The sequence below is a fragment of the Paroedura picta genome, chromosome 14 (genome assembly GCF_049243985.1).
Source record: "Paroedura picta isolate Pp20150507F chromosome 14, Ppicta_v3.0, whole genome shotgun sequence".
Classification (NCBI taxonomy): domain Eukaryota; kingdom Metazoa; phylum Chordata; class Lepidosauria; order Squamata; family Gekkonidae; genus Paroedura; species Paroedura picta.
The window spans coordinates 32,926,873-32,940,796 of record NC_135382.1 but is presented as its reverse complement, the minus strand read 5'-3'; the positions used below and the strand labels follow the sequence as shown (position 1 = coordinate 32,940,796).

Here is a 13,924-nt window from a genome sequence, read left to right as displayed (position 1 = left end):
AGAACTAGCCCAAGGTCATCCAGCTGGCTACATGTGGAGGAGCAGGGATTCAAACCCAGTTCTCCAGATTACAGTCCACTGCTTCCCCATACTTATTTGTGCACCAGATGTGAAAAATCCCAGGCTGGGGTTTGTTGCTAAAGTCAATATAACATTGTCATGAGAAATCCTGAACGGGGAAGACTTCCTGCAGTTGGAATTAAAGGGAGACAAAAAGCCCAAAGTTGGAAAGTATATTCAAAACTCTCTCTCTTGATGTACTGAAGGGCTACCTACTCCCTTGTGAACCTGCACGACCACCATGATAATCTTTGGAGGTTCCGCTTTGGGTGGCCCCTCCTTCTGAGATGGGACAGGAGGCAAGATGGGTCGGGGCCTTCTCAGTCATGGAACCAAAGCTCCGGAACTCTCTCCCGAAGGAGATCTGTTTGTCTCCTTCTGTTGCTGTCTTCTACCGGCTTTTTCATTTTCTTTGGCATTCCTTCAAGTGATCCCTCCTTCTTAGTTTTAATCGGTGTTTTTTTTTTAAATTTGTGTCCATGTATGTATTGTTTTCATGATGCATGCTGGGAGAATTGGTCTCAATTGATGTTAAGATGTGATTTTGTAAAATCACGTATACGTTTTAAATTGTTAAGCTGCCTCGGTGGCCCTTGTAGGGGCAGAGAGACAGGATACCAATTTGTAAATAAATCCATATGATTTCTTTGGGCCAATTTGTATGGTGCCTTTTCTTGCGGTAAAGCCTCCCACCTCTATGCTGGGAAATTGGATTTGTTATGCCAAGGACAGCTAATTTTTAAAGTAAACAGAATTTCCCACTGTAAGGGAGGAAGAAAAAACAGAAATCATTCAACAATATTTCTACCATAAAGAAGATCTGAGCTGCCAAAAGCAAGCAGAAACGAACCGGCATGGGATAAGTCTAACGCATCCATCAGTCCTTGGTGGGAGAGGCGAAAACACGACCATACAGAGATCAATGCACATGCTATTTGTCCTTGGGTGGCTGTATTTGTACATCTTCTACAGACCCAGAGTTGGAGGCATGAAAAATCCTGCACCTTACCCAACAGATTTATGTAGTAGAACACTCTAGCGTCCTTTGACCCGCTTAAAAATAAATATGATCCACCAAATTGTCATTTTTATGGGTATTTACAGCTGAGGCACTTTGTAAACTTAAGAACTAATTTCCCCCCAAGGAAATCTGTACTCTCAAATCTTGACAAATGGCTGGAAATACTAACCACTACCAGACCTGCAGTTTTTCTTTCCAGCATCCTGCATCTGCAGCAATGTACGAACTTTCACGGGTACCAAATGTTAACAGATTGAAAAGTCAGGTGTCGAGAGAGAGATCATCTGTTGCTTCAGATAAAAGGAACCGGGGAGCAATGAACGGGCAAGCTACGGTATTTTGCAGCTATGAATTTCTTTAAGGGCAATATGACAAAACAAAGTCAGCCTCTTCCTTTACCCCTGCCCTCGGAATTCCATTGTCTAACAGGCTTAAGATCTTGATTTATTGTTCCCTTTTCAAAGTTTCTAGTCTTCATGACTAATTCAAAGTTCTGGCTGGGGAGGGGAGGTGCTTGAGCATGTTGGCTGTCCGACAGTTGATTCTACTGCCTGAGGAGGCTTCCCTTCTTACCATTCCTCCCTGTTTTTCTCTATCTCTCTCTGAGGATTGTTTAGCTTGTGTGCCTGTATCACATTGCTCTTTCACCTTTTCTGTACCTGTCTGGGTCCCCCTAGTGGTCGCTTCGGTATTTCATCACTGAATCGCAGGTTTAAGACTCCAGCCGAGGCTATCTCAAGCAGGGTTTCATGACATTTCCCAAATGGGTGGGAGTTAATTATTTTTTTGATATATTTTAAAAATGTGTTAAACATTTATAGGGTGATAGGACCATATATGGTCATGTCGACCTCCCCCTCCCATTGTTCAATGAGGGCCTGGAAGGGGTGGGAAGGGGAGGGGTCCCTGGGTGGGCGTGTCCACAGCTCTGCTTCCCAACCACATTCTGCACAATCGCACCACTTCTGGGGTTTCTAGAAGCCTGAAGAATGTTTGGGGGGTTTCTCAGCAGTAAAAAAGTTGAGAAAATCTGCTCCAGCCTGACCCTCAAATATTTCTCTCACCATGTATTTCACCTCTATTTGAACCCCGAGTCACACTAGAATGGCAGCAACCAGGCAAGGCTCTGAATGCAAGAACAAAGACAGATCCTACAGAACAAGAGGCAGTTATCTGACATTTTTAAAAGGGCAAATCAAAGCAATCAACGGCCGACAAAATTACCATCCCGTAGGTTGGGGCGATCGGCTGAGGATACTATCGCAAGCCAAGCAAGCGCGGTAGCGTTTTAATGTAAATTAAGATGCTGAGATCTCTTTGCATATTTAAGAGGTGCACTTCAAAATTAATTAATACATATTTAAGAGATGTCTCCTTGAACAGCTGTTATTTACTTCCAGAGTTTCTCCACATTAACACTGTTTTCTTTGTTCTCCTCTGAAGTTATTCAGCCTTCCGCGGAGCCTCGCAAACACACGATGGTGTAAAACTTGAGCATTCTCCTCTCCCAGAGAGAGATGAGTCTTTCTGATAACTTAATATTTTAACATTAAACATTCAAGCAATTTTCCAAAACAGAAAGGTCAAATCCTACTTACAGCATCTGCTTGCAACAGACAAGCAGATGCCTAGCGCAAACTATACAAATACCGGCAGCGGCAAACATGATCAAGGAGAGGCAATCAATCTTCCCCCCGGCGGATTTTAAAATCAGATTTACTTTGGTGCTAGCCCGCTAAATCCCAACGTTGCCCGTGTGTGCATGTGTGCCTCGTAATTTAAGGCCAAATTATGGCACTTTCCTCTGCTTCTGAAGTGCTAAGATCCGGTACGTGGAACTGCCGTAATTGAACGAAGACACCATGAAGAGTTTGAGGCGCACTCTAAATACCTTGTGTGCTCAGGAGAGGGGTATTGCTCCAGGTGTTTCCTTCTTTGCCTTCCCCTTCACTGCAGCTCACTGAGATAGTATTGTCTAAAGTGCCTTAGTCTTTCTCCCTCTGGGGAACTGAAGATCAGTAAGGGGGAAGCTAATCTGTGCACTTTTATGAGGCTACAGATTCTAGGGTTCCGTGGGAGAAGCCATGCAAATAAAACTGGGCAGGTACCAGAGCTCAGGGACTTGCAGGATCTTAGCTATTTCCTGCAAGACAGAGCTGTTCCACCAGGCTTAGGGTCAGGGCCCTGAGGAACCACCAAAAAGAAGAGTTATATGCCACTTTTTTCTACCCAAAGGAGTCTCAAGGTGTCTTCCCTTTCCTCTCCCCACAACAACCACCCTATGATGGAGGTGAGGCTGAGAGAGCGCTGATATTACTGCTCAGTCAAAACAGCTATATCAGTGCTGTGGCGAGCCCAAGGTCACCCAGCTGGCTGCATGCTGGGGAGCGGGAAATCAAACCCGGCTCACCAGATTAGAAGTCCACACTCCTAACCACTACACCAAGCTGGCCTCACTGCTGAAACAATGGAATATCTGCTCCAAGAATTTTGATAACTGAGATGTCAAATGTTTATATGATTTCCTTATATGATCTGATTGTTGTATAAACCATGTTGTTACCTGCCCTGATCTATACAGGAAGGGTGGGTTATCAAAATAACTTTATTTATTATGGGATTCTAACTTTCAGACTTGTTTTTATGGGGAGTTATAATGACAAATAAGATACCATTTTTTAAATAAATAATTGTTTTTGAAAATTACCACCCAAGGGAGAGCTCAAAAGAGGTGAGACATTTCGGGACACCTGTTCATAAGCAAAACCAGTTGAGCTCTGATCAAACCATTCTACTTTTTACCCAGCTCCGAAGGCACCAGCAGTGGCTACGCTTCTTTTAAAAGTTAAATGAACGTAACGGAGACAATCAAGCGATCTTATTTTTTCTTCTTGTTAACTTGCCTCTTTGTAGCAACACATTACAGTTTCACCTTCCCGGTAATGAATGCATGCGACTCCTAGCAAGTTAGCATCTGTAAAAACACAACCGAACAGTCATTATCGGCGTCTCTAATGCACTTTCTAAATGCCTTCCTAGAATTGTGTTTGTAACACTTGAAAAACATTAGAATGTTTATTAGCCGAGGTTCTGGGTTCTAACGGCACGGATCTCTCAAAATGCAATTTCAAAGCTGGTGATGATTTCATTAGAAATGTGCCGTGCGACAAAAATTAGTAACTTCTGAAGTGGTGGGGGAAGACTCTGGTCGCAGAAGGGTAGTAAGCTTCTTCCCGGTGTGAAAATCGATGTTTTAAAGAACACAAAATACTGCCACTTTTTTGGCAATGTGTTTTTTTTATTTATTTAAAAACCTGTACAATGCAAACCAGATGCTGATCTAAAATCTCTGCATTTTAATGTGTTTTCAAGATTTCTAATCGTTTGTCATCTCGGCTGCTTCTCCCCAAAACGAAACCCAAAAATCTTACGGCTCACACAATAAATCCCGAAAGTTTAAAGATAAACCCCAAAAGGCCTAATTCCCCAAAGCAGAGTCAGAATGGTCTCTAACTGCTTCTTGAACTCGGAGAAAGGAGGGACTGAGCAGCTCATAGGAGTGGATCTGAAAGATGACAATCAGGAAAACCCAGGTTTAGTCTGGAGGCCGACTTGGTTTCTGCTGGATGGCAGATCTGAAACTCTAGGGAGGTGATACCCCGCAAGAGATCTCAGGCCCTGACTGTTCAGTGGGTTATAGATTGAAATCTGTTTCCTGAACCAGACTTGAAAACACACAGGTGTTTTTCAGTACAGGTGCCTGTGTAAATATGCTGACTTGCTACTTTTACAAGTTAAACATGGCCATTAATGTGCATGCACATATGTAGATCTGTTCATAAGAAAAAGGCAAATCCATATTTAGTTTAGAAATGAAACCAGTAGCTAGGTAAATTTCGAGTTCAAATTAGAAAGGCGGGTTTTTGTACCCCGCTTTTTACTATCTGAAGGAATCTCAAAGTGGCTCACAATCGCCTACCCTTCCTCTCCCCACAACCGACACCCTGTGAGGTAGGTGACGCCGAGAGAGCTCAGAGAAAGAGAACTGTGACTGGCACAAGGTCACTCATTTGGCTTCATGTAGAGGAGTGGGGAATCAAATCTGGTTCTCTAGATTAGAGGCTGCTGCTCCTAACCACTACACCAAGCTGGCTCTCAAATTACAGCTGCACATGAGTTGAATTTAACACATGCATTACTCATTGCTTGTATGAAGATAAACTGAGTACACGGATTGTATGTCTGTTTCCTGTAACTTGTGAAGAGAGCTACTGACATCTCTGAGAAGGTTTTAACGCCTGTTTTAAATATGCTTCTTGATGCTTGCTTTATTCTTTTTGTAAAGTACTTTGAAGTCTCTTTCTGAACCAGAAAAGTGGGATACGTGTTTTTCCTAAACATTTTTTTCAAGAAATCTACTACTCTGAGTAAAGGAAAAAAAGACCCTCCCACCTGTGCCCAAGAGCGGAACATTTTGGAAAATTAGACTATTCTGTGCACTCCAACCCAATCAGAACTATAGTGGCTGATGAGGCTACACATTCCTCTCTCTGAGTTTACCGATATGCTCCATAAACTGCTTCACACGATCGGAATCCGTGTCATTCGCCCAATGGCCTTCTTTCTTGAAATGTGAACCAATGATCAAGGCGTTTGCATCCAGGTAGTCTTTCACGTTCTCCAGAGTCACTCCAGAGCCAACCAACACTGGGATCTTCACAGCACGCCCAACGTCTAGAGGAAATTAAATAAGAATTTTATCATTAACCTTGAGAATCAAAGGTCATGATTTTTGTAGAAGTGACAAAGCATTGGTGTTACGTAATCGTTTTGAGCCACTATTGAATAAGCACGCCACATCTTAAAACGACTTACAGAAAGGAAATGTCATCATTTTCCAAACATGCAGGATTTTAATACATTGTCGATGAGGATAATGGTAGATTCTCCGCTACTTGTGGCCCTGAAGAACAAACTGGAGAAGCTATTGGTTTATTACAGTCTTTGGACGCAGGAGAATTTTTCCTTATTATTATATTACTAGACTGTCTATCCCATTTGGCTCGAGGTGGTTTACAACATATTAAAAGACATAAATAGATACTTTATTAGTTACATATTAACATTCTAAAAAGTAAACATTAAGAATAACCGACTCTCTGTCCAGCAACTAATTTTGCTAATTAACTAACTACCCCCCCCCCCTTTTCTGCCATGACTTCTTTCCCCACCTGTTGGACATGGCGGGTACCTCAGTGGCATGGAAAATAGGAATAGGGAAGAACTGCAAGGATCATGGTGTGGCCCTTTCAGAAGGTTGCCTCATCCATAGGCCTGGTGGAAGAATGCCACCTTGAAGGCCTTGAGGAACTGCAGCTCATTTCACCACATTGGAGCCAAGCAGGTGTCTTTAGCACCAGGGACTACCGCTAAGTTTGCACTGGATGACCGGGGGACATATTTGGAGAGGCGGTTCCTCAGATATGCAGGTCTCAGACCACATAGGACTCTAAAGTTCAGTACCAACACCTTGAACCTGATCTGGAACTCTACTGGAAGCCAATGCAGCTGTTGGAAGACCAGTTGAAGATGTGCCTTCCATGAGGACTTTGTTGGGACCCAAGCAGCCGCATTCTGTAATTTCTGGGTCAGGGTTATGGGTAGTCTCATAAAATGTTTCACTGCAAAGACTATGCTACTTATGTGCAAGACATACATTGAACTGGGGGGTAAACAAGCATCCCCACTTCAGAGCAACCAACTGCTGTTAGGAATGGTAAAAGATGATCAAGTGAAATTATTAAAGATAATTGCAAGAGACACACATGAAAAATGGCATCTTACATTGTTATTAGTCTAGCAACTCCATTCAGCTTAGTGTAGTGATTAAGAACAGAGGCCTCTAATCTGGAGAACCAGGTTCAGTTCCCCACTCCTCCTCTACATGCAGCCAGCTGGGTGACGTTAGGCTAGTCATAGTCCTGCTAGAGCTCTTTTTGCAGAGCAGTTCTGTCAGAGCTCTCTCAGTCCCACCTACCTCCCAGGATGCCTGTTGTGAGGAGAGGAAAGGAAGGTGACTGTAAGCCGCTTTAAGACTCCTTCAAGAAGTGAAAAGTGAGGCATAAAAACCAACTCTTCTTCTTCTTCAACCTAAAAAGCACATGTACTCAAAATAATTTAAAGCATCTGTAATAAGACTAACAAGCTGAGGCTCTTACTGGTGTCCAGCAGGTACTGGTTGTGCTCCACTCTTGCAAATGTTTTCCCTGCTGGAATGTAGCAGTTCACAAGCTAAATATCCCGCTCCCTCCCTTATTAAGAGTTATGTTTTTAATTTTCCTTCATTAGTAATAACCTTTAAAAAAGGTTAGGAAGAATGTCATCACTCATGAGCTACAGCTATACAAAAATGAAGCCTTTCATTTTTTTTATTGGAAAAAAAAACGGAAAACAAGATGTCAAAATGAGAAATATCAGGCACGTCCACTTACATGATTATCTGCCTTACTATGACAGCTACCTACACCAGACATTAATAGGTGACAGGCACAACCTCAATGGCTCAGGCTGGCCTTGTCTTGTCAGATTTGGGAAGCTAAGCAGGGTCGGTCCTAGTTAGTTCTTAGGTGGGAGACCCGGCTTGCTATGCTGGGTCAGGCAACGGCAAACCACCTCTGTTAGTCTCTTGTCTTGAAAACCCTGTGGGGTTGCTATGGCTGCCTTCAAATCTGATGGCATTTGCCACCACCACCACCACGATACCAGCCAGTATCAATAAGACTGTTTATGCACTGGAGGTTTCATGCCGGGCTGCAGGCTGGAGTTTTAGTAGTGGCAGGTTGCCCCACCTGTTCCTGCACCCACGTGGGGGAGCATTTGGCCTGGTGCAACTCTTCCACCCCCGATTTGTACTCCTGCACAGGAGCTGGGGCAGTGAAGTTCCCAGTGCATAAATGGTCTAATACCCACATGCTACATAACATCAAAGGGGTAGAGTACAATCAGTCTCGTGTGAAATCTTTTACAGATTTTCAAAGCCTCTTTAACATCACCCCATTAAAAAAGAACCTTCCAAGAAAACCAAGAGTGCCAGTGAACACCTTGAATCATGGGGAACAGGGTAGATATCAGAGTTTACACCATACCCATGGACATCTCGCTAGCCATGGTGTACCTAGGAGGTCCCAAACTCTCACCTTCCAGTTCTTTGGGATCTGCCTCCAATCCGGTTGCAGTTCCTGTCAACACGACTCCATCAGCCAGAAAGAATTCGGCAGCCTTGGCAGTCTCCGCTACGCTGACATCAGCTGTCAGAGCGTGAGCACTGTAAACGGGGGACACAACTCGTGATTCCTCGCATTCATGCCAGCAGTCTTCCGTTACAAAGCACAGGGTTTGCTGAGCAGCTTAGCAGCTCTATCAAAGTGCTTTGGGGCACCCACCCATTAAGCTTCAGTGACCCTTGGGAATCTGCTGATAACAGACATTCTCTGTGCCTAGCAAAAAATGTGGGGTGATAAGAAAAGGAGAGAGCCTCTTGTGGCGCAGAGTGGTAAGGCAGCAGAAATGCTGTCTGAAGCTGTCTGTCCATGAGGCTGGGAGTTCAATCCCAGCAGCCGGCTCAAGGTTGACTCAGCCTTCCATCCTTCCGAGGTCGGAAGTGGATTTTCCCATTGGACAAGCCAACCCAGTGGCCGATGGCTTCAATATCTAGTGCTGTGTGGATGTAGCCTTGGTGAGAAAGTGGCTTTTTGCCACCTGTGAACTAGTGTCCATTTAAGGATCATAGCAAAAAAAAAAATTTGGCTAGGAAAAGGTGGATCATTATTCCTGAAGCCAGCTTTTACCGCTGGCCTCATTGTTCACAGACCAGGTACCCAACAGCGTATTTCAAAACAGCTTCTGATTACCTGTGTTTCTTCTTAACATCAGCAAAAACTTGAACATGATCCGCTCCTATTTGCTTCCGGTATCTTAACAAGTCTCCAGCGCAGGCATTTAGAATCCCTTCATCGGCCACATGAGAGAAAACAAAGCCTTCGGCTCGAATAAAGTCAAGCCCTGCAAAGGAAACTAAGCTAAGATTACAGTGGTAATGTTCAGTGGCAGGCCAGTGAGAATCAGATAATCATGGCTCGCTACAAGATGAACCCTCAAAACGGAAAGGAATATTTTGCAAAGGGTAAGTGGTGCATTGTTATGTCGGGTGTGTACGTAAGAGATTTGGATTTTAAGCAACTACTCAGATATGGTGTTTTCTGACTGACCTACTCAATATCTTTCCTCCTAATTTCCCATGCAGGTATTCTTTTTAAAAGACAACGGCAGCATCAGAAGCAATAATGTCGTTCCTCTTGTTTTCCAGATTGCCACATCACCTGGACGTGATGGGCAACAAAAGAGAAAAGGAACTGTGCAGCCGATGGTACCTTATCCACAGGAAACCTTGCATGGTTTTTCTCTACTTTTAGGAACCTCTGCTGTCCCATCTGCAGATTTTGCCCCCAGCCCCTGGCTACAATTACGCTTGCCAATTTTTACTTTATAGTTGTCTATATAATAGACACTGCACTGGAAGGATAAGGAATTGCCCTCTACAAAGAGTCCGATCATGGTTCCATTTAATTCAGCACTGTGTGATTGGCAAAGTCTCTGTCTTTCCTAAAACTGAGGTCTTCAAGTTGACAGGTTAGAGCAGGGGCAGTCAAACTGTGGCCCTCCAGATGTCCATGGACTACAATTCCCATGAGCCCCTGCCAGCATTCGCTGGCAGGGGCTCATGGGAATTGTAGTCCATGGACATCTGGAGGGCCGCAGTTTGACTACCCCTGGGCTAGAGGTTCAACCACAGATTTTCTATAAACAAAGTATGTCCTCTGTCAGAGTTATGGCCTGAAGTCGAATTCTTTGGGGACCAAGATCACGGCTCAGCTTTAGCGGCAGCACGCCACAAATAAATGAACTAACCAGTCCCCTGTGAATAGAGATGCTTGGCGTTTTACTCCACTGAGGTCTCCAGTAGTCCCAACCTCAGTCTGGCAACTCTATCCCCACCCGACCCTACTGCTGGCTGGGGGGGGGGGTGAGACCAGGCGACCACCACCTATGAAGAATTGTGTTAAAGGCTGAGTGGATTCAAAATCCAACACAGCAGTGTTTAACTTCCATGCTAATTGTTATATCAAGAACAAATCAGATGCAAAAGAAATAAAATCAGAGGGGGGGAGGGAGAGAAACAGAAGCCAGACTTTGTGGACATGGATACCCTGCCCCCAAATGCTTCCGAGAAGATAACAGGGCGATCGCTGCCGTGCAAAAAGCACCTGCATTTGTAACGTTATCACCTCTATAAATGTTCCGGAAAAGTCAGTAATACGCACCGTTCAGTGCAGCCTCAAAACAGATGTAGTTAATTAAATCAGGATCTATGCACAGGAAATTATGCACCACTAAAGAACGTGTGTGGTACACCTGTTAATAATGAAAGCAGTTGTGAACGAACCTTGGCAAACGGTTTCTGACAAGGGGGAACGCAGCCGATTTTTACCCAGGGAAACAAGGAAGAAGCAAGATGGCACCTGGTTCGAGCCAAGATGAATCGCATAAATTATTTTCTTTGCCGTTCAAAAAAAACAACAACAACAAAAATGGCATCTTATGCTATAAAGCTGTCCCCAAAAGGGAGAGTGTGCCACAGCAGTCTCTCAAAGCGCTTTCTGACTTATAGACATTCATTTAAAAGCCAGCATGATGTATTGAGAGCAAGTGAGGAGCAGTGCGAGGGATTCTAATCAGGTTTGATTCCTCACTCTCCCACATGGAGCCCAGCTGGGTAACCTTGGCCCAGTCACAGTTCTCTTAGAGCTGTCCTTGCAGAGCAGTTCTGTCAGAGTACTGTCAGCCCCACTTAATTCACAGGGTGTTTGTTGTGGAGAGAGGAAGAAAAGGCCACTTTGAGTGGTGGTGTATAAAAAACAATGTTTCTTCTTTTAAAAAGAGGGTGGGGGATACACTTGGCAGCTTTCTCCATAACTGTTGCTAGATTTCACTTTCTCGTACTCAGAAGTAGACTGCGGAAACATTCTTTTAAGATTCAGCCTCAGTATCATTGCTACTGCTGCTCATCACCAGCCTATAAACAGGGGTAGTCAAACTGCAGTCCTCCAGATGTCCATGGACTACAATTCCCATAAACCCCTGCCAGCATTCACTGGCAGGGGCTCATGGGAATTGTAGTCCATGGACATCTGGAGGGCTGCCGTTTGACTACCCCTGTTTATAGGCTGGTGATGAGCAGCAGTAGCAATGATACTACCCCAAAAGCATTGACAATGGGTGGCATGAAAGTCTTTCTCTGCCCCCCACCTGAGGCTCCACCCTCCCAATCAATCATGACTTTCAAAATCCAGAGCCTATAAGACAGGCTTTCTCCGCCAGGGTTTCCTGAATGGGTGGAAGTTAATTAATTTTAACATGTGTTTTAAATTGGTTAAACATTAATTGGGTCATATGCCCATATATGGTCATGTTGACCTGCCCCCACCTCCCATACTGGCCAATGATGGGCTTCCCAACCATATTCTGCACAATTCTGCACCACTTCTGGGATTTCTTGAAGCCTGAAGAATGTTTCAGGGGTTTCTCAATGGTAAAAAAAAAGTTGCAAAAGGCTGGTCTAACCAGTGGAGAGACGGGATCTGCGTGTGACCTGGAACTACTCAAAAGAGCTGAAAACCAGATATAGTTATACTGAATTTGAAATGAGGGCCTGTGTTGCAACAAGCACAGTAGCCTACAAGAATGGTGCGGGAATGATTCAAGCTCACAGAAATAGGCAGCATCAATTAAGGCCGACTTTCCGTAAACACCTAATGCAGCTTAAGTGGCACTTGGATACCTGCGAGAAAACGGGATTTTTTTCCCCCCGCAGTAGGTTTTTACAACAGTAATAGTTTTACATTGAGGCTTTACGGCAGCAATGAAAACGGGCTTTGCTCGCCAGTTAACCAGGCAGCAGGCTAGCCTTTAAAGTGGCAGTTTTGCATTTTAGAACCCTGAAAACAAATCATAGTTCAATAAAGATTTGTTAACACAAAATTCTCCTCTTTAAGGAGGGAGGGGAACAGCCACAGTCAAGGTTTTAAGACCCAATTTGAGATGGCATTCCTGAGAAGTAAGAGTAATTCTCTCTTGAGTCAGGTTTATACAAGTTTCTGTTAAGAGGAACATTAAAAAAAACCCTGTACTTTGTAGGTATTCTTTCACAGTTAGGAATAAAATAAGAACGCATCTCTCTCTCTTTCTGAAACACACACACACACAGAGAGCAAGACATTCCTAGCTAGGTTATACCAGACCCACCAACTTTATACCGCTCCGCAGTATAAATAAAAGCCTAAGGGGGGTGGGGGTGAGGGTGGGCCCAGTCTGGAATAGCTTACAGGGACCAACGATTGGTCGGAGCCAATCGGAGACGCGGTGGGCCTGCTCCAAGGGCCGCGCCGAAGCCGGGGACTCGTGGGGGAGGGGGGCAGCCGGGGGAGGCTTCAACGGGGACGGGGGGCAGGGGGGGCTGCCCCGGCCCCTTCAAAGTCCGTCCTTATGGACGGGCTTTGAAGCCTAGTCTTTTTTATAAGAAGAGGAAAAACAGGGAGAGGAAGTGGAGGAGAATGCAAGAGAAAAAGTAGAACAACAACCCTGTGTAGCTCAACAGGATGGGTCCCTTACAGCAGTCTCTCAACTCTTTTTTTACCGTTGAAACCCCTGAAACATTCTTCAGGCTTAGAGAACCTCCAGAAGAATCTCCTCCTCTTCCTCCTCCAAACCTTGCCCTCCCCAGGCGCCACCTTCAAAATATCCAAGTATTTCCCGACTTGGAGATGGCAAGACAAGTGTATTTATTTATGGGTCACCTCTCTCTAGCAAGAGAGAACTTGAGATGATATACAAAGCTTATTTGCAGTCGCAGGTTGAGAGGACTTATGCCCAGAAATCTGCTGGGCTAAGAAAATATAATTTTCAGTTGTGTGAAGAACCCATAACTCTGGATTGTGGTTTGACTTTTGCACCCACCAGACTCCCCCAAACTCTACAAATGCATTACTTTTTAAAGATCCACTTTTCTCATGGTTGCAGAGAAAAGCAAATTTGGGAGACAATTGGATGGATAGCAGGTGTGGTTTCCCTGGATAACAACAGGAGAAGGGTCATAACAGGTTGCCAGAAATTTGAATATAAATCCAAGTTATGAGAAACTGCAATGATGCTGAGAAGCTATTCAGAGGCCAAATTAATTCAAAATAAATGGAGAATAGAATGCTATCCTGAGAACAAAAAGGACAAAATCATTCAAAGAGTCTTTTCAAAAACTATAGGAAGGATGTTAAAAAGAAAGAAGAGTAAATACAGTTGAAATTATAGCGTGCTCCTTCGTATGAAGACAGATCTGCTGTCTAATCAATTCTGCTTATTGACTGAAGAGCCTGGTAGTTTAAGTAAACCAAAGCATTCATCTGCAACAATGAAAGAAGGGGGTGGGAAGCGACATCATTTTCTGAAAATAAAATATAATATGAAAAAGTAGTGCCAGATCTAAGGAAATAGATGTGAGGCATAATAGACAATTCATCTGTCACAGTTTGCATCAAGATGCATTAAAGGGATGGCATAAAAATAATGTATTGTTTTTAGTATTAATCACCTATCTTTCTTAAATCAGGCACACCGTAAAGTGAAATGCTAAAACTTTTTTCAACCAGCATTTAAGCAGACTTTAAAAAACAAACTGTGCTGGCATATTTTGTGTTACTGAGGTTTTAAACTGTAGGGAAAGTCAGCCCCCCA

General features: G+C 44.0%; 1 protein-coding gene across 5 annotated transcripts in view; it reads right to left on the bottom strand.

The window, feature by feature from the left end:
• Positions 1 to 2,386: 2,386 nt before the first annotated feature.
• Positions 2,387 to 13,924, bottom strand: part of LOC143823435 (uncharacterized protein F13E9.13, mitochondrial-like) — a 24,475-nt gene continuing 12,937 nt past the window's right edge. For 2 of the 5 annotated variants that reach the window (XM_077309782.1, XM_077309783.1), the window contains exons 4-7: positions 8,992 to 9,142; positions 8,278 to 8,405; positions 5,642 to 5,815; positions 2,387 to 4,055 (exon numbers count right to left, since the gene is read on the bottom strand). In XM_077309782.1, the coding sequence (XP_077165897.1) occupies positions 3,976 to 4,055; positions 5,642 to 5,815; positions 8,278 to 8,405; positions 8,992 to 9,142 (533 nt within the window). In that variant the 3' untranslated portion in view covers positions 2,387 to 3,975. Of the gene's footprint in view, positions 4,056 to 4,083; positions 5,816 to 8,277; positions 8,406 to 8,991; positions 9,143 to 13,924 lie in introns of those variants that run through there. The other 3 variants (XM_077309779.1, XM_077309780.1, XM_077309781.1) reach the window with 2 other exon arrangements.